Raw genomic sequence first — 20,293 nt, forward strand, 5'->3', positions numbered from 1 at the left:
CAGTATAGCTCTTCTCCATGGAAAGGGCTCTCTCCAAGTGTGTGTTAAAATAACATGCATCCCCGTAATATCAAAGCATGAGTCTCCAGCAGTGCAGCTGTGCTTAGCATGTTTTGTTGTAGGTGCTAGGGACTGACCAGAACAGAAAACAAGGAGCATTGTTTATCGACCTTGCACAACGTGTTGAGACTAAACTCCAGGAACTTAGCAGGGAACGTGAAAAGCAGACAGTTCTCATGTGAAAGGTATAAACAGAGTCTTGCAAAATAAAGTCATGTAGTAACGTGCGCAAAAGCAGCATCATGGCAGCAAAGCTCATGCTAACTTAGCAATGTCGACAATGACCCTAATGGTCATATAAAAAGACCCCGCCAGCACCATACACTGTACAAAGATACCCCGCCAGCCCCATACACTGAACAAAGAGACCCTCCCAGCACCATACACTTTTAAAAGAGACCCCGCCAACACCATCCTCTGGAGATGGAGATGCAGCCAGCACCACCCTCTGCACAAAGACCCCTGCCAGCACTATCTTGTGTTCAAAGCGACCCTGCCAGCAGCACTCTCTTTACAAAGTGGTCGTGCTAGCACATTCTCTGCACAAAGAGACCCTGCCAGCATCACCTCTGGCTTATTTCTTGTGCAAAGAGGCCTAGCCAAGGACATCCACCCCCACAAAACCTGTCCAAACCGTTTCAAATGTGCATTGTTTATAAGGGCAGACCACTATTCCAATAGGTGAATCCTGGTCAGCTTAGCAACCCAACTACAATACCGATGAGCCTGCTTGAATTTCCAATGAGCCATCATAAAAGATTTGGATGAAAGGCGTGGCCACTAAAACCATCTCATGACTTCTTTTGAAAGTAAAAACATGTCTAGAAGCAAATTCCAATATGGTAATTTTAAGACGCAAGGGTCACTGCCAATAAGAACAGACGCCTAGAAAAGCAAAAACAGAGTGCCAAAAGACCTCTAAATGACAGCAGGTCTAACATGTGAAGCCAATCACTATGGAAGATATACTGGGATTACATGTCCAAGGAAGAGCTCTGGTGTATTACAAAAACACCATTCTGAAGACCAGGATGCCGAGGATCTATGGCCTACAGCCATATTTCTGAAGCCACAAGTTGGTGTCCAGAAGGATGGAGTGATCACCAGCTCTATTTCCTCTCTCCTTTGGCTAAGAATGAAAGGGGAGGCATCAGTGACTGATTTCTCTTGCTAAGAACACCTCTGAGAATAATTCTAAGCCAAATCCTTCTACATGACAGCTAGCATCTCTCTTGCAAGGTTCTAAATACACAAGAGATCTCTAAATATGACAGTTGATATCAATTTCCATCAGCACCTTTTTTAGCTAAACCGATCTAAATGTTTTACAGGGCAATAAAAAACCTGGCAAGTGGCCTGGCATCCTACAAGGTCATCCAAGCAGAGGCCATAGCATTAGCTCTCCTGGTGGAGGACCGCCTCGCTCAATCAGAGACCCCTGCCAGCCTTGCATTGCTCTCCAGGCCTTCAGACCAACTGCTGCAGCAGCGGTTGCCCCGCAGGCTGAGTGGATTGCCAAGTAGATGCCATGTTTGGATTGCCAAGCAGATGCCATGTTTGTTTTACCTCTCAACAACCTATTTGTTTTTGGGGAGGGTGGGGGGGGAGGGGGGGGGGAGTGAACCCCAAAACAAACACAAAAAAATCCATAGTTCTGAAGTGCAAACAGTATGCATGGCATACACCCTGGAGCGTTGGGCAAATTCCTTGCATGGTATTCACAGGATAAGAAATCTAGTGCTGCTCATCTCGACCTAAGTAGGATAGAGCTGATGGAGCTGATGGACCTGATGTCACTTTGACCTAATGACGGCTCTCGGGGCCCTGGCGGTACAAATAGAACAATTGCGATGCTTTGACTATAAGGCCTACACTGCTCGGGCGCATGCCGACCGGAAAACATCTGGAGCACTACCGGCATGGCTGGCCAAACTAGCAAGAAGGGGGGACGTCAATATTGGAGTTGAGGGACCAAGGAGGTGACGCAGTGTATACTCAGTGTGCCATTAACTAGCAATTTCTGCAGTACTACACAGGGCTCTACCAGAGTAAGCTTGCCCCAGGGCTCCCCGGTGATGGGGATTTCCTTACAGATGTGGAACTCCCCAGGATTGAGGAGGAGGTGGTGGCAGCAGAGGAACTTGGCAGCGACATTGAGGTGGGGGAAGTGCGTAGAGTCATCAAGCACATGGCTAGGAACAAGACGTCAGGGACAGATGGGCTTCCAGTGGAATTTTATTCTGCCTACGTAGACGCCCTGGCCCCCGGTAGCCCTGTATAATAGCGCAAGACAGGAGGGTTCCCTCCCGGCCTCTACGCGAGACCTCCTATAGGCCACTGGCCATGCTTAACTTGGACAACAAGATACTGAGTCGTGTGTTGGCTAGTAGATTGCTGACTCATATGCCGACACTAATTCACGTGGACCAAGCCAGATTTTTTCCGTCTCGGAACAAAGCGATGAACATTCGGAAACTCCTGCGCATTCTAGGGGCAGATACTTATTGCAAGGAGGATGCCTGTATTTTCACGGTCGACATTGAGAAGGCTTTTGATAGCCTACAAGGGCCGTACATTTTTAATGTCCTGAGGGAGTTTGGATTGGGGGACCGATTCGTGGAGTTGACGGCGATTTTGTACAATAACTCCACTGCCAGGGTCAGGATGGGAGGACTGATTTCTGCTACTTGTCAAGTAGGGGTACGAGGCAGGGTTGCCCGCTGTCCCCTTTGTTATTTGCCCTGGCAATGGAGCCCATGGCTGTCCATGCCAGGATGGGTAGACACTATCAGGGGCTACTAGTGGAAGGACAGGTGCAGCATATAGCGCTTTATGCAGACGACCTGCTTTTGTTTCTAGCCAACTCGGGTGATGCGCTTCGGGGAGCTAAGGACTTGTTAGGCACATTGGGGAGGATTGCAGGGCTCTGTGTCAACTGGACCAAATCGTGCCTGTTCCCTGCCAGCCCTGGCAGAGTCGGTATGCAGAGTGTGGAGGGGGTTCCATGGGAGTACAGCTGCTTGCCATATCTGGGGACCCGGATCTACCTCGACCCCGCGGATCTCCTGGAGGGTAACATAGGGCGGGCGGTGCGCAGCGTTAAGAGCTGCTTCGAATTCTGGGGAACACTCCGGCTGTCTGTGGCAGGCAGGGTCGCACTTGTGAAGATGGTTACCTTACCCAGGCTTCTTTATCTCTTCGGGACACTCCCCATCTGGATTCTGTGTAAGATCTTTGTGCAGCTCAACACCTTGATCACTGGGTTTCTGTGGGGCAGCGGGAGGCGGAGAGTGGCACTTATCACTATGCAGCAGCCCAGGGCGGAGGGGGGTTTTGTTCTACCGGACCTTGAGGCCTACTATCACACAGCGTAGCTCCAATGGTTTACGAAGTGGGCAGCGAGGCAAATCCAGAATGCTGAGGATTTAGGTGGTCAGGACCCAAGTTTGACCCAGCTTTCTCGGGTGCTGTTACGGTTGCCTGTGAGAGATAGAACGATTCCCCCTGATTTGCGAACGGTGAGACAGTGTTGGAATCGCCTGGCTAGAAGGGCACGTGTACGGATCCCGTACGCGCCTGAGACTCCGCTACGGGTGTGTGAAGCACTGCCTCATGGGGGCGACTTCAGCAAGTTGCGCCAGGGGGAAGACGTAGGGGTCATCACTATTGGAGACTTGTTTGAGGATGGTAACCTCCTCCCCTTCGATGACCTCTCGGAGCGCCATGATCTCCCACGGGGGACTTTCTCTTCCATGCGGCTTTGACAGCAGCCATTAGAAAGTACTGGCGAGAGGGGTTGGTGGAACCCAAGACATTCCTGGCATGTCAGTACGTAGTGATGGCAAAGGGGACTTTTAAGGCGGTTACATGTCTCTATAGGCGGATCACGCATGACTTGCGACAGCCTCTAGTAGCTTTACGTCTTAAATGGGAGGCAGACTTGGGGGAGGCCATCGGGGAGAAACCATGGGGAGAGATCCTAGAACGGGCTTGGAAGGGCACTAGGAACGTGCGCTTTCAATTAATTCACTTCTATGTATTGCATAGAGCCTACCTAACACCGGGGAAAATTAACGAGTACTTTGGGGTATCGTCCACCTGCCCAAGGTGTAACTTGGAGGGCGCAGGATTCCTTCACATGTTTTGGGAGTGCCCACACTTGGGAGAATACTGGAGAGGGGTGATGGCTGGACTGGCCACAGTGACGGAGAGAGAGGTAGCATTGACGCCTGGTTGTTGCCTGTTGCACTGGTTCCCGCATACGGCTAAGACAAAAGTTACTAGTAAATTCATCGACTTGGGGTTGGTATTGGCAAAGAGGGAGCTTACTATTCACTGGAAGTCAAAGAATGCCCCCAACCTGCTGAGATGGAATAGGGAACTAGTGAAATGGGCGGAGAGTGAGGGGACCTGCAGACTACGAATGGCTGCGCGCACTGGGAATGAAAAGTCGATGGCAATGGCGCGTGCATGGGTGGCACTGGTGAACTTGGTGAAGCACACGCTTGAGGACACAGAAGTCCCGCTGGGGGAGGTGGGCGCACCACCAGGCGACTGGATCCAGAGGTTCCTCGCAGGCTCGAGCATAGCGTGGGGCCTGGGAAGGACTTGTTGAGGGTTTCCTTCCACTCTCTCCACGATATTGACCCCTGGGGTTCGGGATGTAGGGGACATGGAACACGGTAGATGCGTTAGGTGACTATGAATGGACATTTTAATGAGGCAGCGGCATGCCTGAGGGGGCGGGGAGGCGGGGCGGAGGGTGGCATTCACATGAGGAATCCTGCTGGGATGTCCACTATGAGGAGGTGGTCTATGGTATTTACATAAGGCTAGGCATGGGGAAGGGAGGTGGAATGGCAGGGGGCGTACCTGTTGCCTACCCGATTGAAGGATTGATACTGGGAGGGGAAGACGGATCTTATGACACTGAGCGGGGTGGATAACTGCACTGGACTTTAATTGCACCGTTTGATTATCTGCTGTGCCCTCTGGGCAGTTTTTCCAATGACGTCACCTTGAAAAACCAATAAAAATCTGTTTAACATGACCTAATGACCCTGTGGCAGATGGGGGCATCAGGTTTTACTAGCTACATCAAAGCCTTAAAACACACCGATTTTGGACCCAGCAGAAATTTTAAGAAGCAAGGAAAACCCAAATCTTATCATTATTTAACTAAATACTGCTTGGAGGAGAGAGTATCTTATTTTTTTTGCAGTTTTATATACACCGCAAACTCGACCCGAAGATATTAGAGCATTTTACATGAGCATCAGTTACATTACACAAGGACACATTCATTTTTTAGTAAGCACGGGGAGATTAAGTGATTTTCCCAGAATCACAGGATGTTGGGCTGACGCCGAGACTCAAACCTGGTTCCCCAGCTCCAAAGTCGACATCTCTGGCCGCTAGCCCAAAGCAGAATGCAAAGTATTATAAAGTGTGGTTTGTGGGGCTACGATTACTCTCTTTTAAATGGGAGTGCAGATGTGATACCGCTGACCTGTCAAATAGAAAACTAGAGAAATTGCTTAAAATTCTTTAGAAGAAACCCAACAAACAAACTGGGGAAGGTCACAAAGAAAAAGAAAAACAGTTATTGAACTAATATTTTGACCAGCACCACTCTTTCATAATCAAGTGCATTCCCTCTTTTTAATGCTGCAACAAATGCTTCACCCTCCTTAAAATTGATGAGTAATTAGTATCACTTAGTGCAGATGATTCCTCTGATATTCACACCCCCAACCATCTCTTAGAGCGAACTGCAAAACCTGCCTCCATGGACCAGGACCACATGGAATCCCTGCCCCAGCCACAATGGATGAGATGAGGCTAAACTGATGACCCTGCAACCTTGAGGCCTCAATCAGCCAAGGCTCTCATGCTTTAAGAAAACATAAACGTGTGCTTCAGGTTAAAATGCTTATTCACCAGTAACTAAACAGAGAACACGTTTATCCTGATAAAGAGCTCACTGGGCCAGGCACATCTTCCATTAGATAATATACTGTTCACCACCAGGCATTTCAGGGGATGTACTTCTTCAGATTGCTATAATATTCTGGTTATGCCCTATAGCTGGATGGCCAGGCCAGATGATGCCTCAGACAGAATGAGATTTCTGTACCTAATGTATTTGTACTTCTACTTATTTCTGTGCTTTGCAAATCATATAAAAGTAGAATTGTGAGCATAGGAAGTTCCATATTTGTTATGTAGATGCACAAGGAAGAATCCAAAAACTAGCTCACGCAACCCATGCCTATGTTTAATACAACACTAATCAGTACATATATGAAGATTAACAATTCACATTGGAATATATTTCTTTGTCATTTTCGGCCCATTAGCCTCTTCATTCACTTTTCTATCCAGCCAACACGTGTTTTGTCATATGAGGGAGTGCTTCGCGACTTCTTCAGGGATGATAACTTGAAAATCTGTGCTCTAAAAGAAACCTGTAACCCGTGTCTAATTCCAACCTGGATATCCTGTATTGAAGTCTATTACCTCTGAATCCAACTCAAATGAAATATTGTTGATTCAAGGAACATAAACTACAGCAAACCAACGGCCTTATGTCAGAAGATTGTTTTCATACAACAGTAATTTTTCATTTGCCTTGGATTCAGGGGAGATAGACTTCAATACAGGATACCCAGGTCAGAATTAGAACCAGGTTACAGGTTTCTTTTAGAGCACAGATTTTCAAGTTATCAGCCCTTAAGAAGTCATGAGGCAATTCCACATGTGACGAAACATGTGTTGTCTGGCTACGAAACAAATGAAGAGGCCAATGGGCGAAAAATGATCAAGAAATATATTCCAATGCGAATTGTTAATCTTCATATAAGTACTGATTACTGTAGTACTTAAACATAGACAAGGATTGCATGTGCTAGAACTTTGGAATTTGTTTTTCCAATCTGCAGGATCGGTTTAGGGTAAATCGTCCTCCTCTTTAACCCCTTGGCTGCGGCAGGAATTCCGCCGCAGCGCTGGGGGGGGGGGGGGGGGGGTTGGGGGCAGCACAGTCATGAGCCACGGTTAAGCTGTGCTCATGACGGAGTGGTTCCGTCATGACTCCACCCACTGCGCTAATCGCCCGCACAGGCGGGGAATCAGCGCAGCGTGGGAGGAGCGGCGGCCAACGGCCGCAGCATGACGGAACCACTCCGTCATGAGCACACGGCACCCGTGGCTCATGACGGAGTGGTTCCGTCATGAGCGCTGAAGGGGTTAAGCACCGCAGGTGAAATTTCACTGAATTATAAAAAGTGTGAGACAAGTCTAAGAGCGCCATATAGTAAACAAAATCACCCAAATGATTGAACCAGAAGTACGAATATTTATAAGTGAGCCAGCAACATGGCTTTGTCTCTAACACCTGTTTTATCTTTTTCAGTGGCCCACAACTCTGAGCCGTCTTAACCAAAAAACGTACTCTGTGGCCTCCATACTAAACACTGGTTCCTCTTAAGGGAATTCAACACACCACAAAACATCTCATCCAGGACCTGAAGAAATATGATCCCCTTCCCTCCATCCTGATGGAATTCCACTCTGCCCCTTGCAAGCCTGCATCTTATCTTAGTCTAAACTAGCTGCATCACTTAGAATGTCATTACAAACTGCACCCCCATCTATCGGACTGGTTAGCCCATCATGTCCGGCACTCCTTCAGCAACAAAACCATCAGACTGGAGAGAAAGTAGTATAAAAAATTAAATATGTAAAAATCTATGCACCCAGAATTTGACAAGATCCTCATGTCAAAGAGGACTAATCCAATCCTGCTGTAATTCAGGAAAGAGTGAACATGCATCTCTTCATAGAACGCTACAACATGATGCATTAATAGTCCACAAACCAGCCTCCTCTGAAATCTCAGGTGCACTGTATCCGGCTTTAACCCTTTTTAATCACTCCACTGCCATGGCTATGCTCACACTATACAAATATGACATGCATACATAAATTAATTTTCCCAAACAGTGATTCAATCGACTGTAAATTCTTTTTCCGAGTATGGGCAATGTGATGAGATATAAAGCAATGGGGTAGCAGTAAAGTTGTATTTGTTTGTTTGCAGTTTCAAAATGACGAATGGCTTAATTAAGAAGCATTATTTAAAAAATGCTGATCAAAAATATATGCTAACTTGACAGATAGTAAAGGATTACTCTAATGTATGCATTTTTCAGAAACAGTGATTGATCTATTAATCAAATACATCCAGCAAGAGCAGTATTGGCTCTATCCAGCCGCACAGGCATCATTTCCTAAACATAAGTACAATTGCACTCAACCTTCTAATGGTTCTACTGCTCATAAATAATAAATTCAAATGAACAAATATTTGTAAAAAGGGAGTGCTTAGTCCCCAAAAAACGTTTTATCTAAATTTAAATTAACTCAATACAATGACAGTAAAAATTCTTGTTCCAATCATGCAGCTTCTTCTTTCAGGTTCAGCCCATGCACAAAAATAGCTGGGGAAGCCAAGTAAGTATTATTCCAAATGTTGCTTGATGTAGTGATCATTCAAGCACCAAGATTCAACTCATAGATTTCAAACATAATGCAGGAGCCAAGGCATGATATTTCAAACCAAACTTATTCTTTACAAAATCCAACAGCAATCCAGCCAACAAACACATTTCATCCCCAAAATGGACTTTATCAGAGTTTAGAAACATTATTCGTCTTCCCTCTTTTAGTGACTCTTTTCTGGATAGAGATATCTCATATTGTGGCTAGAAAATACTTATCATGATAAGGATTCATGTAGATGTGATTTGGTGCAATTCTGCTTAATGTAGCAGGTCCCACTGGGGACACATTCACTCTATGCCAGCATTTTTATAGGATATCTCTATCCAGAAAAGTATCATTAAAAGAGAGAAGAACAATAATCTTTCTAATCCCTGATGAAGTCCCTGATAGGGCTGCTGTTGGATTTTCTAAAGAATAAGTTTGCTTTGAAATATCATGCTATAGCTCCTGCATTATATTGAAATCTAGGAGAAGAATCTCGGTGTTTGAATGGTCACTACATCTAGCCAATTTTGGAATCTTACTTGGTTTCCCAAGCAATTTCTGTGTATTGGCTGGACTAGAAAGAAAAAGTTGCATGATGGAATATGAATTTGGACTGACATTTTATTGAGCGAATTTAAGTTTAGATTACATTTTTTTTGATTTCCTAAGTACTCCCTTTATACGTATATATGATCTAATAATCAGTTTAGCTATCTATTGGAGTAACTGTTAGCCCATTTATCAGTCCAGAACTCCGCACTGCTCAACAAGGCAACAGCTTCCATTCAGCCATCCGGCTTCTGCACTCATTGCGTTTGCTATCTGTTTTTGCCAGGTTGACTTTCAAGAACGAATTGTGTGCCACATCAATAAGCTTTTGAGATGAGTTTCCCATTATAAGAATGGAGTTTTACTTAGCATTGCTTGCTTTCAAAAACTTCAGCAAGGTGGAAAAGCTCTTTTTGTTGCTGACTTTGTTAGCCTGGGACAAACTGCCATTACCTCTGTGCCAAACTTCTGGTCATCTGATGTTTTTAAGGCAAGAAAAGACCTCGAGCCAGATGTCTGAAACCATTTAGCAGTCGCAAAGCCTGCGATACGCTAGATTCCATAATTAGCTATAGCTAAATGGCTTTTTTAAATGTACTAAACCCATATTGCGATTCAGTAACTAGTTTAGAAATAAATTATGAATTGGAATTTGGAAGGGGGTTGTTTAATGTGTCAAATTCAGATTCACACTGCTGTGTATCGTTGGTTTACAACCACATATTCAGTTGCAAACCTTGACAGTTACCAACTCCTCAAAGGAGGTGGAAACTTGCATCGCACCGCATTCATCTTTATTCGATCTTCCAAAGACAGATCATAAAAGAAACATACAATTAGAAAGAATCAAGCAATATAAGACACATATGTTGAAAAAGCTAAACATTATAAAATAATTTACAATATGTAAAGTGACAGGGCAAACATTTTGAAACCAAGGACATCAAAGCTAAAAAAATCAATAAAAAGGGTGAAGAGTAAGATACCACATTTTCAGTTGCAAACCATTGACAGGTTACCAACTCCTCAAAGAAGGTGGAAAGTCACATGCAAAAGGTAAAGGGTCACTCTGGAAACATTTCCCTATTATGAATGAAAAAACGTTTGTATGGGAGTGGGCTGGGGTCCAGAGGACCAATGCCAACTTTTAAACTTTTTTTTTTTAAGTATATATTTTTTTCTTAAATGCAGCTCCGTTTCCTTTAAGGAAAACTGGCAGATTTTTTTGTAAGTACTTTATTTAAATGTGTTAAAAGACATGCTGGTCTTGCTGACTTCAGCAGGCCACCAAATCTGTGATGGCATTAAATCAGAGTAAGTCACCATGAGGAAGGGCAGATTGTGACCCACTGCAAATTGCGAGTTTGCAAATTGATCTATTAGTACATAGGTTGGTTTCCAAAATCTGATTTCATTTGCATATGTTGGTGCACAATTTGTGGCTGATTTTTGCAAATGAAATGTTAGTACTTTCTGGCCCCTGGTTATTATCAAATCTTGTTTGATATTCGACATGTCCATCAGGTCCAGGACCTCCTCAAATGTCAAGACACTGTCAGCAGTATATGAGACCTCTACAGAAGCTTCTTAACAGAACGTGGATATATATATTTGTGTGTACGTACAAGTTAAGCATAAATACAAAACACATGATTCCAAATATATGTGCAAATATGCATAAACATAGGTAAGATTATAAGTATATGTACAATAACAAATACTTATATAAGTGTGGGTGTTTAAGCATAAATATGATTCTAAACGTAGGTGTAGGTATAAACAATTGTAGGAGTGCCATACTAATGGCGTGTTATGTTCTGTACAAATACTACTTAACAATAACAACAGAAATGGGTATAAGTACAGATGTATCACCATACCTCATATAATGAAGAGTAAGTATGTGTGTGTAAGAACAGCTAAATATATAAATATGCATAAGATTGGAAATATAAGCATAAGTACTGGATATGTATTAGAATACTAATAGCAAAGTAAAAATAGGAATTTATGTTTTTATTTCCACTTTCAGCAAGTAAAATCCGAACATCATTGTCAACCAATCCAAAGGCGCCTCTCCTGGGCTGAATTCATCCAGAGGATTGTGGTGGGGATAAAAATACATAAAACGTGATGCCAAGAATTTTCTTTGGAAAGTGTACTAGGAAATTGAACCAATATTGCCTGTTTTTTGCCTGGAGAACTGGGAGACTCAAAACAGTGGGGTTATACTTCACCTGTGAGCAAATATATCCTCTAACTCCACTCATTCATCCCAAACCCCCTATCACTACTATGATCCCCAAAATCACCATTTCTAGACTCTTCCCTCCTCTACCCCTCCTTGCATAATCTCATACATCTTTTACTATTCTAATCTCCCAAACAAGCCTTTCGAAACCCATCCCTCTGACTCTTCCCCCACCACCGTCCATTTACTCATTCCAAACACCCTCCTACTGCTATGAGCTCCAAAAAACAGAAAATCTTTCTAGACTTCTCCCTCTTCTATCTTTCCACTATTTTTTCAATCCGAATAATAGATCAATGTGTCCACCACTCAAATTAATTTCATATTTCCCTATAATAATTCCCCATTAATCCTGTTTGGGTTCCGGAGTAGTGTGCTACCCACCAAAAAAAGCGCTTTAACACATCTTCAGGGGTAGCAAGTACTATATAAATGCAAACTCTTCCCTCTTCCATCCCTCCACTATCCTTTAAAATTCAAATAACAGACTAACATGTCGACCGCTTAAATTAATTTCATATTTCCCCAGACTAATTCACCGCTAATCCTTTATGGGAACCGGAGTAGCGTGCTACTCATTGAAAAAGCACTTCAACGTCTCGACATGGGTAGTAAACGGTAAATAAATGCAATTACAATACAATTACAATACAATACAAAGAAACATACAGAAATATGTATAGGCAGTGTCTGGTACGCCTTTTTTGTCGATTAGAAGACAGAGAAAGTATAAAAACAATTAAAAACTGCTGACCATATAAACATAGGCACATTAATTATCTACCATAGATAGTAGATAGGACTTCCTAACTCTGAAATTTAACACGGTACCCAGACACGTGAGCACTTTGATGTAGCTGCAAGTCAGCATATAGCGCTCAAAAAGCACCGACATAAAAAAAGTAATACCTCAAGATATGATGCCTTTCATAGCTTCCAGTGTGTTTAAAATACAACTTCTAACCGGGGAGCCTCAGGCATAATTCTAAGCTGGAGAACAGTACTTTTAAATTGAACATCTCCCAGATATGATGGGAGTGGAGAACAGAAATTTAAAGAGAGACTTCTAGAAGGAGCGTGCAGGAAGTGAATGACCAATGAGCTGTCTTAAGACAGAGAATGCATGAACCAGGTAGCTATTTCTGGAAACAGTATGCAGGGAATGAAACACGAAATAGCAATTGCCAGAAACAGCATGCTGGAAGGAATGACAGGCCAATGAGCCATATCTAGAAACGGCACGTGGGAATGAGGTATATCTAGAAACAGCACATGGGGAAAAGAGTGGAAACCCAAGGAGGTATTTCTAGAAGGATCAAGTAAAAATGGAACGAAAATCAGTTAGCTATTTCTAGAACCAACATGTAGTGGTGGCAAAGGGAGACAAAGGAGATTGTTCTAGAAGAAGCAAGCAGCGGGATAATGGAACACCTGGGAGATAGTTCTAGAAGGAGCAAGCAGGGGAGGGAATGGAAGACCAAGGAGATAGTTCTAGAAGGAGCAAGAAGGGGAGGGAAAGGAAGACCAAGGAGATAGTTCTAGAAGGAGCAAGAAGGGGAGGGAAAGGAAGACCAAGGAGATAGTTCCAGAAGGAGCAAGTGGGCAGGGATATGAAGACCAAGGAGATAGTTCTAGAAGAAGCAAAGGTGGTGGAAAATAGAATACCAATGAGATCGGTCTAGAAAAAGGAAGTGGGGAGATAATGGAAGGCCAAGAAGGCAGTTCTAGAAGGAGCAAGCAGGGTGGAGAATGGAATACCAAGGAGATAGTTCTAGAAGGAGCAAGCAGGGCAGAGAATGGAATACCAAGGAGATAGTTCTAGAAGGAGCAAGCAGGGCGGAGAATGAAAGACCAGGGAGATAGTTCTAGAAGGAGCAAGCAGGGCGGAGAATGAAAGACCAGGGAGATCGTTCTATAAGGAGCAAGCAGGGTGGAGAATAGATGACCAGGGAGATAGTTCTGGAAGGAGAAATTAGGGGAGGGGGTGGATTGAGGACCAAGGAGATCGTTCTGGAAGGAGCACGCAGGGGAGGGAATTGAAGACCAAGGAGCTATTTTAGGTAAAACGGAAAAGGAGTGGAAGACGCATGGACTATTTTTAGAAACAAAATGAACTGAATGGGAGGGCAGTCGATGTTTCTAGAAACAGCATGCTGGGGACGAAAAACAAGAAAATCGTCCTAGGTAAACTATGCTGGGAATAAAATACCATTGAACAATTGTTGGTGCTGTTTGCAGGGAATGGAAGATCTAGGAAGTAAATCTAAATGCAGCACAAGTAGCTGACGCCTTGTGAGCTATGCTTAGATACAGCATGCATGGAATTGAAAACATATTCTGCTTTGGGTTCAGATTGCAGTTAATGGAAGTCGAAGGAACAGCATCCAGTGAATGGAATACCGAGAAACATCAAAATGGAATGCACGACTATGGAGGAGTGTGCATTATACTGAAGCCTAAAGAAGACTGTGCAGTGAATGAACGACTACGGAACAGTTTGTTGTGAATGGAAGGATTAAGTGTGGGAATGCAGTGAATGAAAGATTAATGGATAGCATGCAATGAATGGTGGACCATTGAGATTCGCATGGGAACACCACGCATTCTATAGAATGCTTCAGAACTAGTTTTAGGACCAGCATGCAGTGAACGGAAGACCGTGGAACAGAAGACTCTTTCCTAAGTTACTTGCAAATACAAAATGCAGGACATTGGAGAGAATGACCTTCAACCAAGAACAGTCTGAAACAAGACTACGGTATTTTTTTCCAGAAAGAGCAAAGACTGCAGTGCCAAAAACATAATTTTGTAAATAAAGCTGTTGTCCTCTTGAGCTTAGGAAGCCACAATAACTAAACTGAATTGTATAGTTTAGTTTAATTTAATAGTTTAGTTCAAGAGTGCTGCACCGGCACAAATAAGAAGCAATACCACAGATTTTGCAACTGCTCAGCTCAATGGTGTAGGCATGTATCTACCTCACAAGGATAAGAGACAAAAAAAATCAGCCACACATCTCTGCAGAAGGTGCATAACCCAGTCCTTTCTATGTACACAAACTATGGAAGAGATCTAAACTCTGCACACTCACCTTGACTGCGTCACCATGGCAGAGTCTGTCCAGCGACGTGTCATTGACTCTCAGGATTTGGTCCCCAATCCGCAGTCCCTCCAGTTCAGCCAAGGAACCTGGCTCCACCAAGGACACATATATTCCTACTCCATGCTCCGAGCCCCCCCTGATGCTGAAGCCCAGACCCTCATTGGTCCGGTTCCTCCTGAGAACCACCTGTCGGATCTCCCCACCATGCAAGCCATCCATAAGCAACGGGGAGGTAGCATATTCCAGTGGTGGGGTCCGGGTAGGGTCAGTGGGGGCAGTCCCATACTCCATGGGTGGACTCCTAACAGGACCCCCAAGTCCGGCCCCATAATCAGTTGGCCCATTCCTATATGGGACCTGGTAGTCAGGCGGTCTGATGTAGGGCCCTTCTGAGGTATATTGGTCGAAGAGAAGCTGGTCGGAGCGTGGGATAACGAGGCGCAATAATGGTAGGAGCTGTCGCTGAGATGGGCTGCGCAGAAGCACTCTCAGGCTTTGCACCAGGTCATAAACATTCCTGCGACCATGGTACACATTCAGGCAGTGGATAAACTGCTCCCGCTCAGCCTCACTTAACAACACGGTCAGGGCACGGTGCAACCTCCTCACATTGGCGGATAGTAGCCTTCCTCCCCCAGAATCTGAGCCCATGGAGGTGCCAGGGGACGAGTTCAGGGACACACCCTCCAAATCAGAGCTCATGGCCCCCGGGATGCACCAAATTGTCTGGACCGGGGAAGTCAAAGCATCTTCAGCCTATCTTCATTGCAAGGCAGAACGCCTTTTCATCTCAGCTTCCATGGATGACTTTAATGCACACAGCTGCAAATGTAATTATTCAACCTAAGGGCACATAATGGTCAGATTCTCAGAAATACAAATGGACCCCTCACACTTGGGCAGGTAACAGTAAAACATTGCTTGCTGGTGAGAAATCGAGGGATCTGATGATCTCCAGTACATTCATCTGCCTAGAGTCCACACATCGCAGTACACTGGGTCAAGCAAAAGCTAGCGGTCTCGTATCTCATTCAGTTATCCTCCCACCAGTGGTAGATCAGGAGTTTTCCTCCTCTCTTTTTCGTCACCAACAGTCAGATATGGGATCTCCTCTGCCACTCCTTGGACACCGGTGTTAAATTCAGACAAGTCTTTCCTTATCCTACACTTGCACACCAGCAGTAAATTGAGAGATATCGTCTTCTCCTCTGTGTGGCACCAATAGTAAATTAAGAGAGGTCTTCTCCTCTGCTTGGTCACCAATAGTAAATGAAGAGATGTATTCTTCTTCTCTGCATGGACACCAGCATTAACCTAAGAGGTCTTGCCTGCTCATCTCCTTGGACACCAATGGTAAGTTCAGAAATGCCCTAAATCTCTCCTTTGACACCAGTTGTAAGTTAGTGGATATCTCCTGCTACTTTCCCTGGACATCGGTGTTGCGTTAATAGATTTCTCACTCTCCTCTTTTTGGACACTGCTGGTAGGTTAGGCTAGAGCCACTTCTCCTCTGCTTGGACAAGCGGGCAAGATTAAGAGATTTCTCATTCGCTTCTCCTTGGACATCAGCTGTAAGTTAAGAGATGTAGCCTTTTACCATCCTTGGACACCAGTGGTAGGTCACGATGTCTCTTTCTTCTGTGGCTTCAGTGATGTCTAGTAACTAGGGATGCAGGTCCCTGTTCTCTTAGGGTGCCTCCCTCCAGGCTACTCTTGTGGCCAGCAGTGTGCAGTGAGCTTGGCTGACTGGAGTGCTGCGCATGATGTGAGTCCTCCTGGGGATACAGGGACGTCTGCTGCTGATCTGGAAACACTGCTTTGTAGGGCGCTTTCTGGACTGTCTGAGAGCTCTGAGCAGGGTGCTCAGCTGTGCAGTGCTGTTATGTAGGGTCGTTTGTTGTTGTGGGTGCTTCACAGGATCATTGGATATAGCTGATGTGGTGAAAGTTGCTCCACTATATGGTGAGAATGCACTGAGCTGGTCTTTGTACCTGTGCCGCTCAAGTAGCTTGCCTGGTTGTTGGTGCTACATTAGAAGCATAAGGTGCGTAGACTGCTTGCACTCTAGAGGTTGTATGCGGGTGCGTCTTCGCCTGGGGGTGCTGCTCAAGGGCTGTTTTGTCTGTTGATTCCGCATGGGACGCCAGTTACCTGTGCTGCAGTGCATACAGGTATTTGTCGGGGTGGTTGCTCGCCTGGTGGACTGCACACAAAGCCAGACTGCAAAGGGCCTGGTTGCTTGCAACTGGGATGTGCCAGCATAGGGTGTGGTGCTACTAGTAAACTCTGCTCAATCGGATTGCTGTGTTGCTTGTTTCTGCTATATCCAGTGCATAAGTGTCAGGCGACCTTTTGTGCGAACTTTACTTGCTGTTGTTATTGAACTTGATGATTGGTGTCTGTGTTACCTGTTGCTGGACGGGATGCGCGACTGACTGTTGGCGAGGCTTAGGAAATGTAGTTACCTGTTCATATACAAGACGTTTCAATTGCTGTTGCTCCTGTAAAGGGTGGTTCGTTGCTTTTGATTGTGTATAAGGTGGTTGGTTGGTTTGGCTGTTGTTGCTAGGTCTGCTCCCTGAGGGTACTGCACAAGGTGTTTGGTTTCCCCTTGCTGTACTCGTAGCTTGATTGAAAGTTATGTCTTTGCGCAGTGGTGGCCCGTCGTTGCTGTGGAGGGCGCCTGTCCACAGTGCTGCATAAGGAACCGGCTATCTGGTGGAGCCACACGCCGCGCCAGGCTGGCAGGTGGTGGTGTTCTGCTGTTACGTCGGGTTGTGTGAAGTCTAGCTGCTTGTTGTGGCTGTGCGCGCACCTCCCTGCTCGCTGGTGTTACGCACGATGCCCTGATGAATGTTGTGCTCGCCACTAAAATGTGTTCTCCGACGGGGGTTCATACTGCGTTTAGCTGCCTGGGGGCTCTGGGCACAGTCCCTTCTTGTTGGCGCTGTGCGCAATTAGTGGCCGGTCCCACAGTGTTTGTTGGTGAACAAGGTCCTTGATGACCTGTTGATTCTTGGTTGCATGTATGGGTAGCTATCCAAATAGGTTGCCTGTGTATGCAATGCACAGAACAGGTATGCTTGTTGAAGCTGCGCACTGTGCTTGGCTGCTTCGTGAGGGTGCATAAGGTTGCCGGTTCCCTCTTTGAATTCTACACGGTGCTTGGTAGTATTTGGTTCTGTACGCGGAGGCTAGCTGGTTTATAGTACTGTGCAGTATGCACTGTTCACGGGTGCCTGTTGGTGCCACGCACGTTCCCTGGCTGCCGTCCGTTCGTGCTGCTCGCTGTTCCTTGCTGCCGGTTGGTGTGGTAGAACAGCGATCGGCTGCCTTTAGGTAGCGTGCACAGTTCCTGCCTGTCAGTGCTGCTCTGCGGGTCGGTGCTCCGTCCGATGCAGTGTCCGCGCACGGTGCTTGCCCGCCTGTTGATGCCGTATAGGTGTATCCGCTGCGCGCAGTGTCCGCCTGTCAGTTGGTGCAGCGCACGGTATGATGTGCAGGGAGCCTGCCAGCCTCCTGAACACCCTCCGGCAGTTTGCTGTCCCTCACTCTGACAAGAAGCCGAACCCCAGCCGTTTCCGTTTCTTCTCTGCGCTCTCGGGTCCCTGTATGATCCGAACGCGCGCCGAGCACCCCCCAGCTCGCTCCTTTCTGCTGTCAAAGTTTTTTTTTAGTTAGTTTGTTTTCCTTGGCTCAGTATCCCGCGGGTGCTGCACGCTGCGTAGCTCCCCAGGAAGGGGACCCCTCATCTCCGGCAGTGCTAATGATGTGCTCCGAGAAGCTGCTCCAACTCCCCCACACCTGCTGCCTCTGAATAAGTCACTTCTCCCCGCGCAGGTCCTCGGACAAGGCATCGGGGGCACCCCAGTGCTCAGGGTCACACGTGGGGTGCTTCTTGACGCTGCAGCGCTCTACAGAAGGTGCCGGTTGCCCTCCTCTTCTCCTCGGGCGCCCTCTCCAGCTCCGGTGGCTCCGATGCTCCTGGCTGCCAGGTTCAGCCCTGTCAGCGGCTCCTCTTCAGGAAATGACGTGGCGGCTCAGGAGCCGGTTGCCAGGAGACGGAGGGACACAGTCCAGCTCCGCATAGGTGAAGCGAAAAGTACCTGGGCCTGCAGCATGTGCTGGGGGGTGCCCGGGGGCTATATCTAGGGCCTGGCGACCGGAGTGCCCCGAGGGTCCATGAAGGGGGCAGATTCTTTCAGTCTAGGAGAAACAAGCATTGGGGTTACGGGGTCACTCACCCAAGTAAGACTTTGAATAGGTAAACATGCAGTGTTATGTCTGGAATTACTTTGTTTGGCCAAATTGAAAATGTCTTGTCGAACCCTAAAGCTGAATGAAGTTCATACAAAAAGCCGATATTTCATTTTTCGCGCCTTTGTGTCCCTTTCATAAATCGATGTGAGCAGACTGTGTGACGCGGGCGCTTGTGAAAGAAAGGAAACGGGCCATCTGGAAGCGGACGGCATTATTAAAAAAAAATAAACAGCAATAATTAGGATTCACGGGCCCCTCGGGTAGTGGTGTCACTGCACCTGTTGCACCAGTCGAAGCTGCACTACTGCCACTATTACACCTGTGTGATTCTCGGGGATGGGCGTTTAAGTGTTGTATCAGCAGAGTCTGGAAGGGGGTATGCTGCCAGGTTATACTTAATGGTTCTCTTCATGTACGAGTCTCAGAGCGATGAGTGTAGGTGGCACCTGCACATGTTACCTTCAGCTCTTTATAGCAGGTGCATTGACCCTCTGCGAAGCCTTACCAGTTTACGTGAATACTTACCGCAAATGTCAGCGACGCCAGGGGCAGCTAACTCAGTCGTGTGTTTCTTCGTGCATTGTGGGATTTGCAGTTCTGCTTCCAACACAAATGCATAACTACAAAAGCGAGCATGCACTGGGAGAGCCACTCGCCCCTGACACAACACCTTGAGAGCTCGGTTTGATGAGTGTAGCAGGGAGTATAGTGGTTTACCAGCGTCCACTACTCCGCTGTAGGGAGCTGCATGTACTATCAAGGTCAGTAAATCGAAGCATGTATTTACAGTGCCACGAAACGACAAAAGACAAGTAGCACCACTGGTTTTTATTTTCTTATAGTGTATCGGGCTCCAGAAGCATCAGCTATTCTTATTTCCCATTTAAAAAAAGGTGCACGATGCTTCCTGGTCGCCCTGCAGCGTTTAGGAAGAACTATTGGCAATGCGGACAGGCGGAATCCTGATCGGACCCCCGCGGCGGCCCTTGCGCGGTCTGTGACAAGAAATGCTGACAGGCTCGGACGCCCTCCAACCCCATGCCACCTGCATCTATCATATTTTTCACCTCTAGCACTTTCTTAAATTCGTGTACCCCTCCCTGACATTCAAGTCCTCTCTTCCTGGCTCTCTCACTTATGTTCAAATTATGCCATTTTTCCCAGCATTCGGTTCGCTATCTCCTCCCTCCTTGGCATCAGTATTCTTACATCTAATCTGAATATTTTGAAATGTAAATCATGAAAAAAGAATTAATGAACAAGGTAAATCATTAGAACACTTTATCATTGTGGGGCGCCGCTCGCAAAAGAGAGGTGTTCAGATGGTGCAGAAGGTCGAAAAGCTTGTTGGGACAATCCGCGACCGGTCTTCAAAGCTTGACAGTGCTCGGTACGCCACCTTTCAGTCTTGCGGTGACTTCACCCTCACAATATCGTTAGCAAAAGTGCTGTCCAGTTGATATTAGCATCTGATAAGACGTTGTGGTGACGTGTGTGAAGACGGCGGTGGAAAGCGACGA

At 46.1% G+C, this 20,293-nt stretch overlaps 1 protein-coding gene across 1 annotated transcript in view; it reads right to left on the bottom strand.

The window, feature by feature from the left end:
- The window catches only part of WHRN (whirlin), an 822,559-nt gene extending 804,027 nt beyond the window's left edge, over positions 1-18,532 (bottom strand). Inside the window, exon 1 of the mRNA XM_085611878.1 lies at positions 14,502-18,532. Coding sequence (XP_085468004.1) covers positions 14,502-15,215 — 714 coding nt within the window. The 5' untranslated portion in view covers positions 15,216-18,532. The remainder of the gene's footprint in view (positions 1-14,501) is intronic.
- Between the last annotated feature and the right edge of the window lie 1,761 nt (positions 18,533-20,293).

The sequence above is a fragment of the Triturus cristatus genome, chromosome 1_2, assembly GCF_964204655.1.
Source record: "Triturus cristatus chromosome 1_2, aTriCri1.1, whole genome shotgun sequence".
NCBI lineage: Eukaryota > Metazoa > Chordata > Amphibia > Caudata > Salamandridae > Triturus > Triturus cristatus.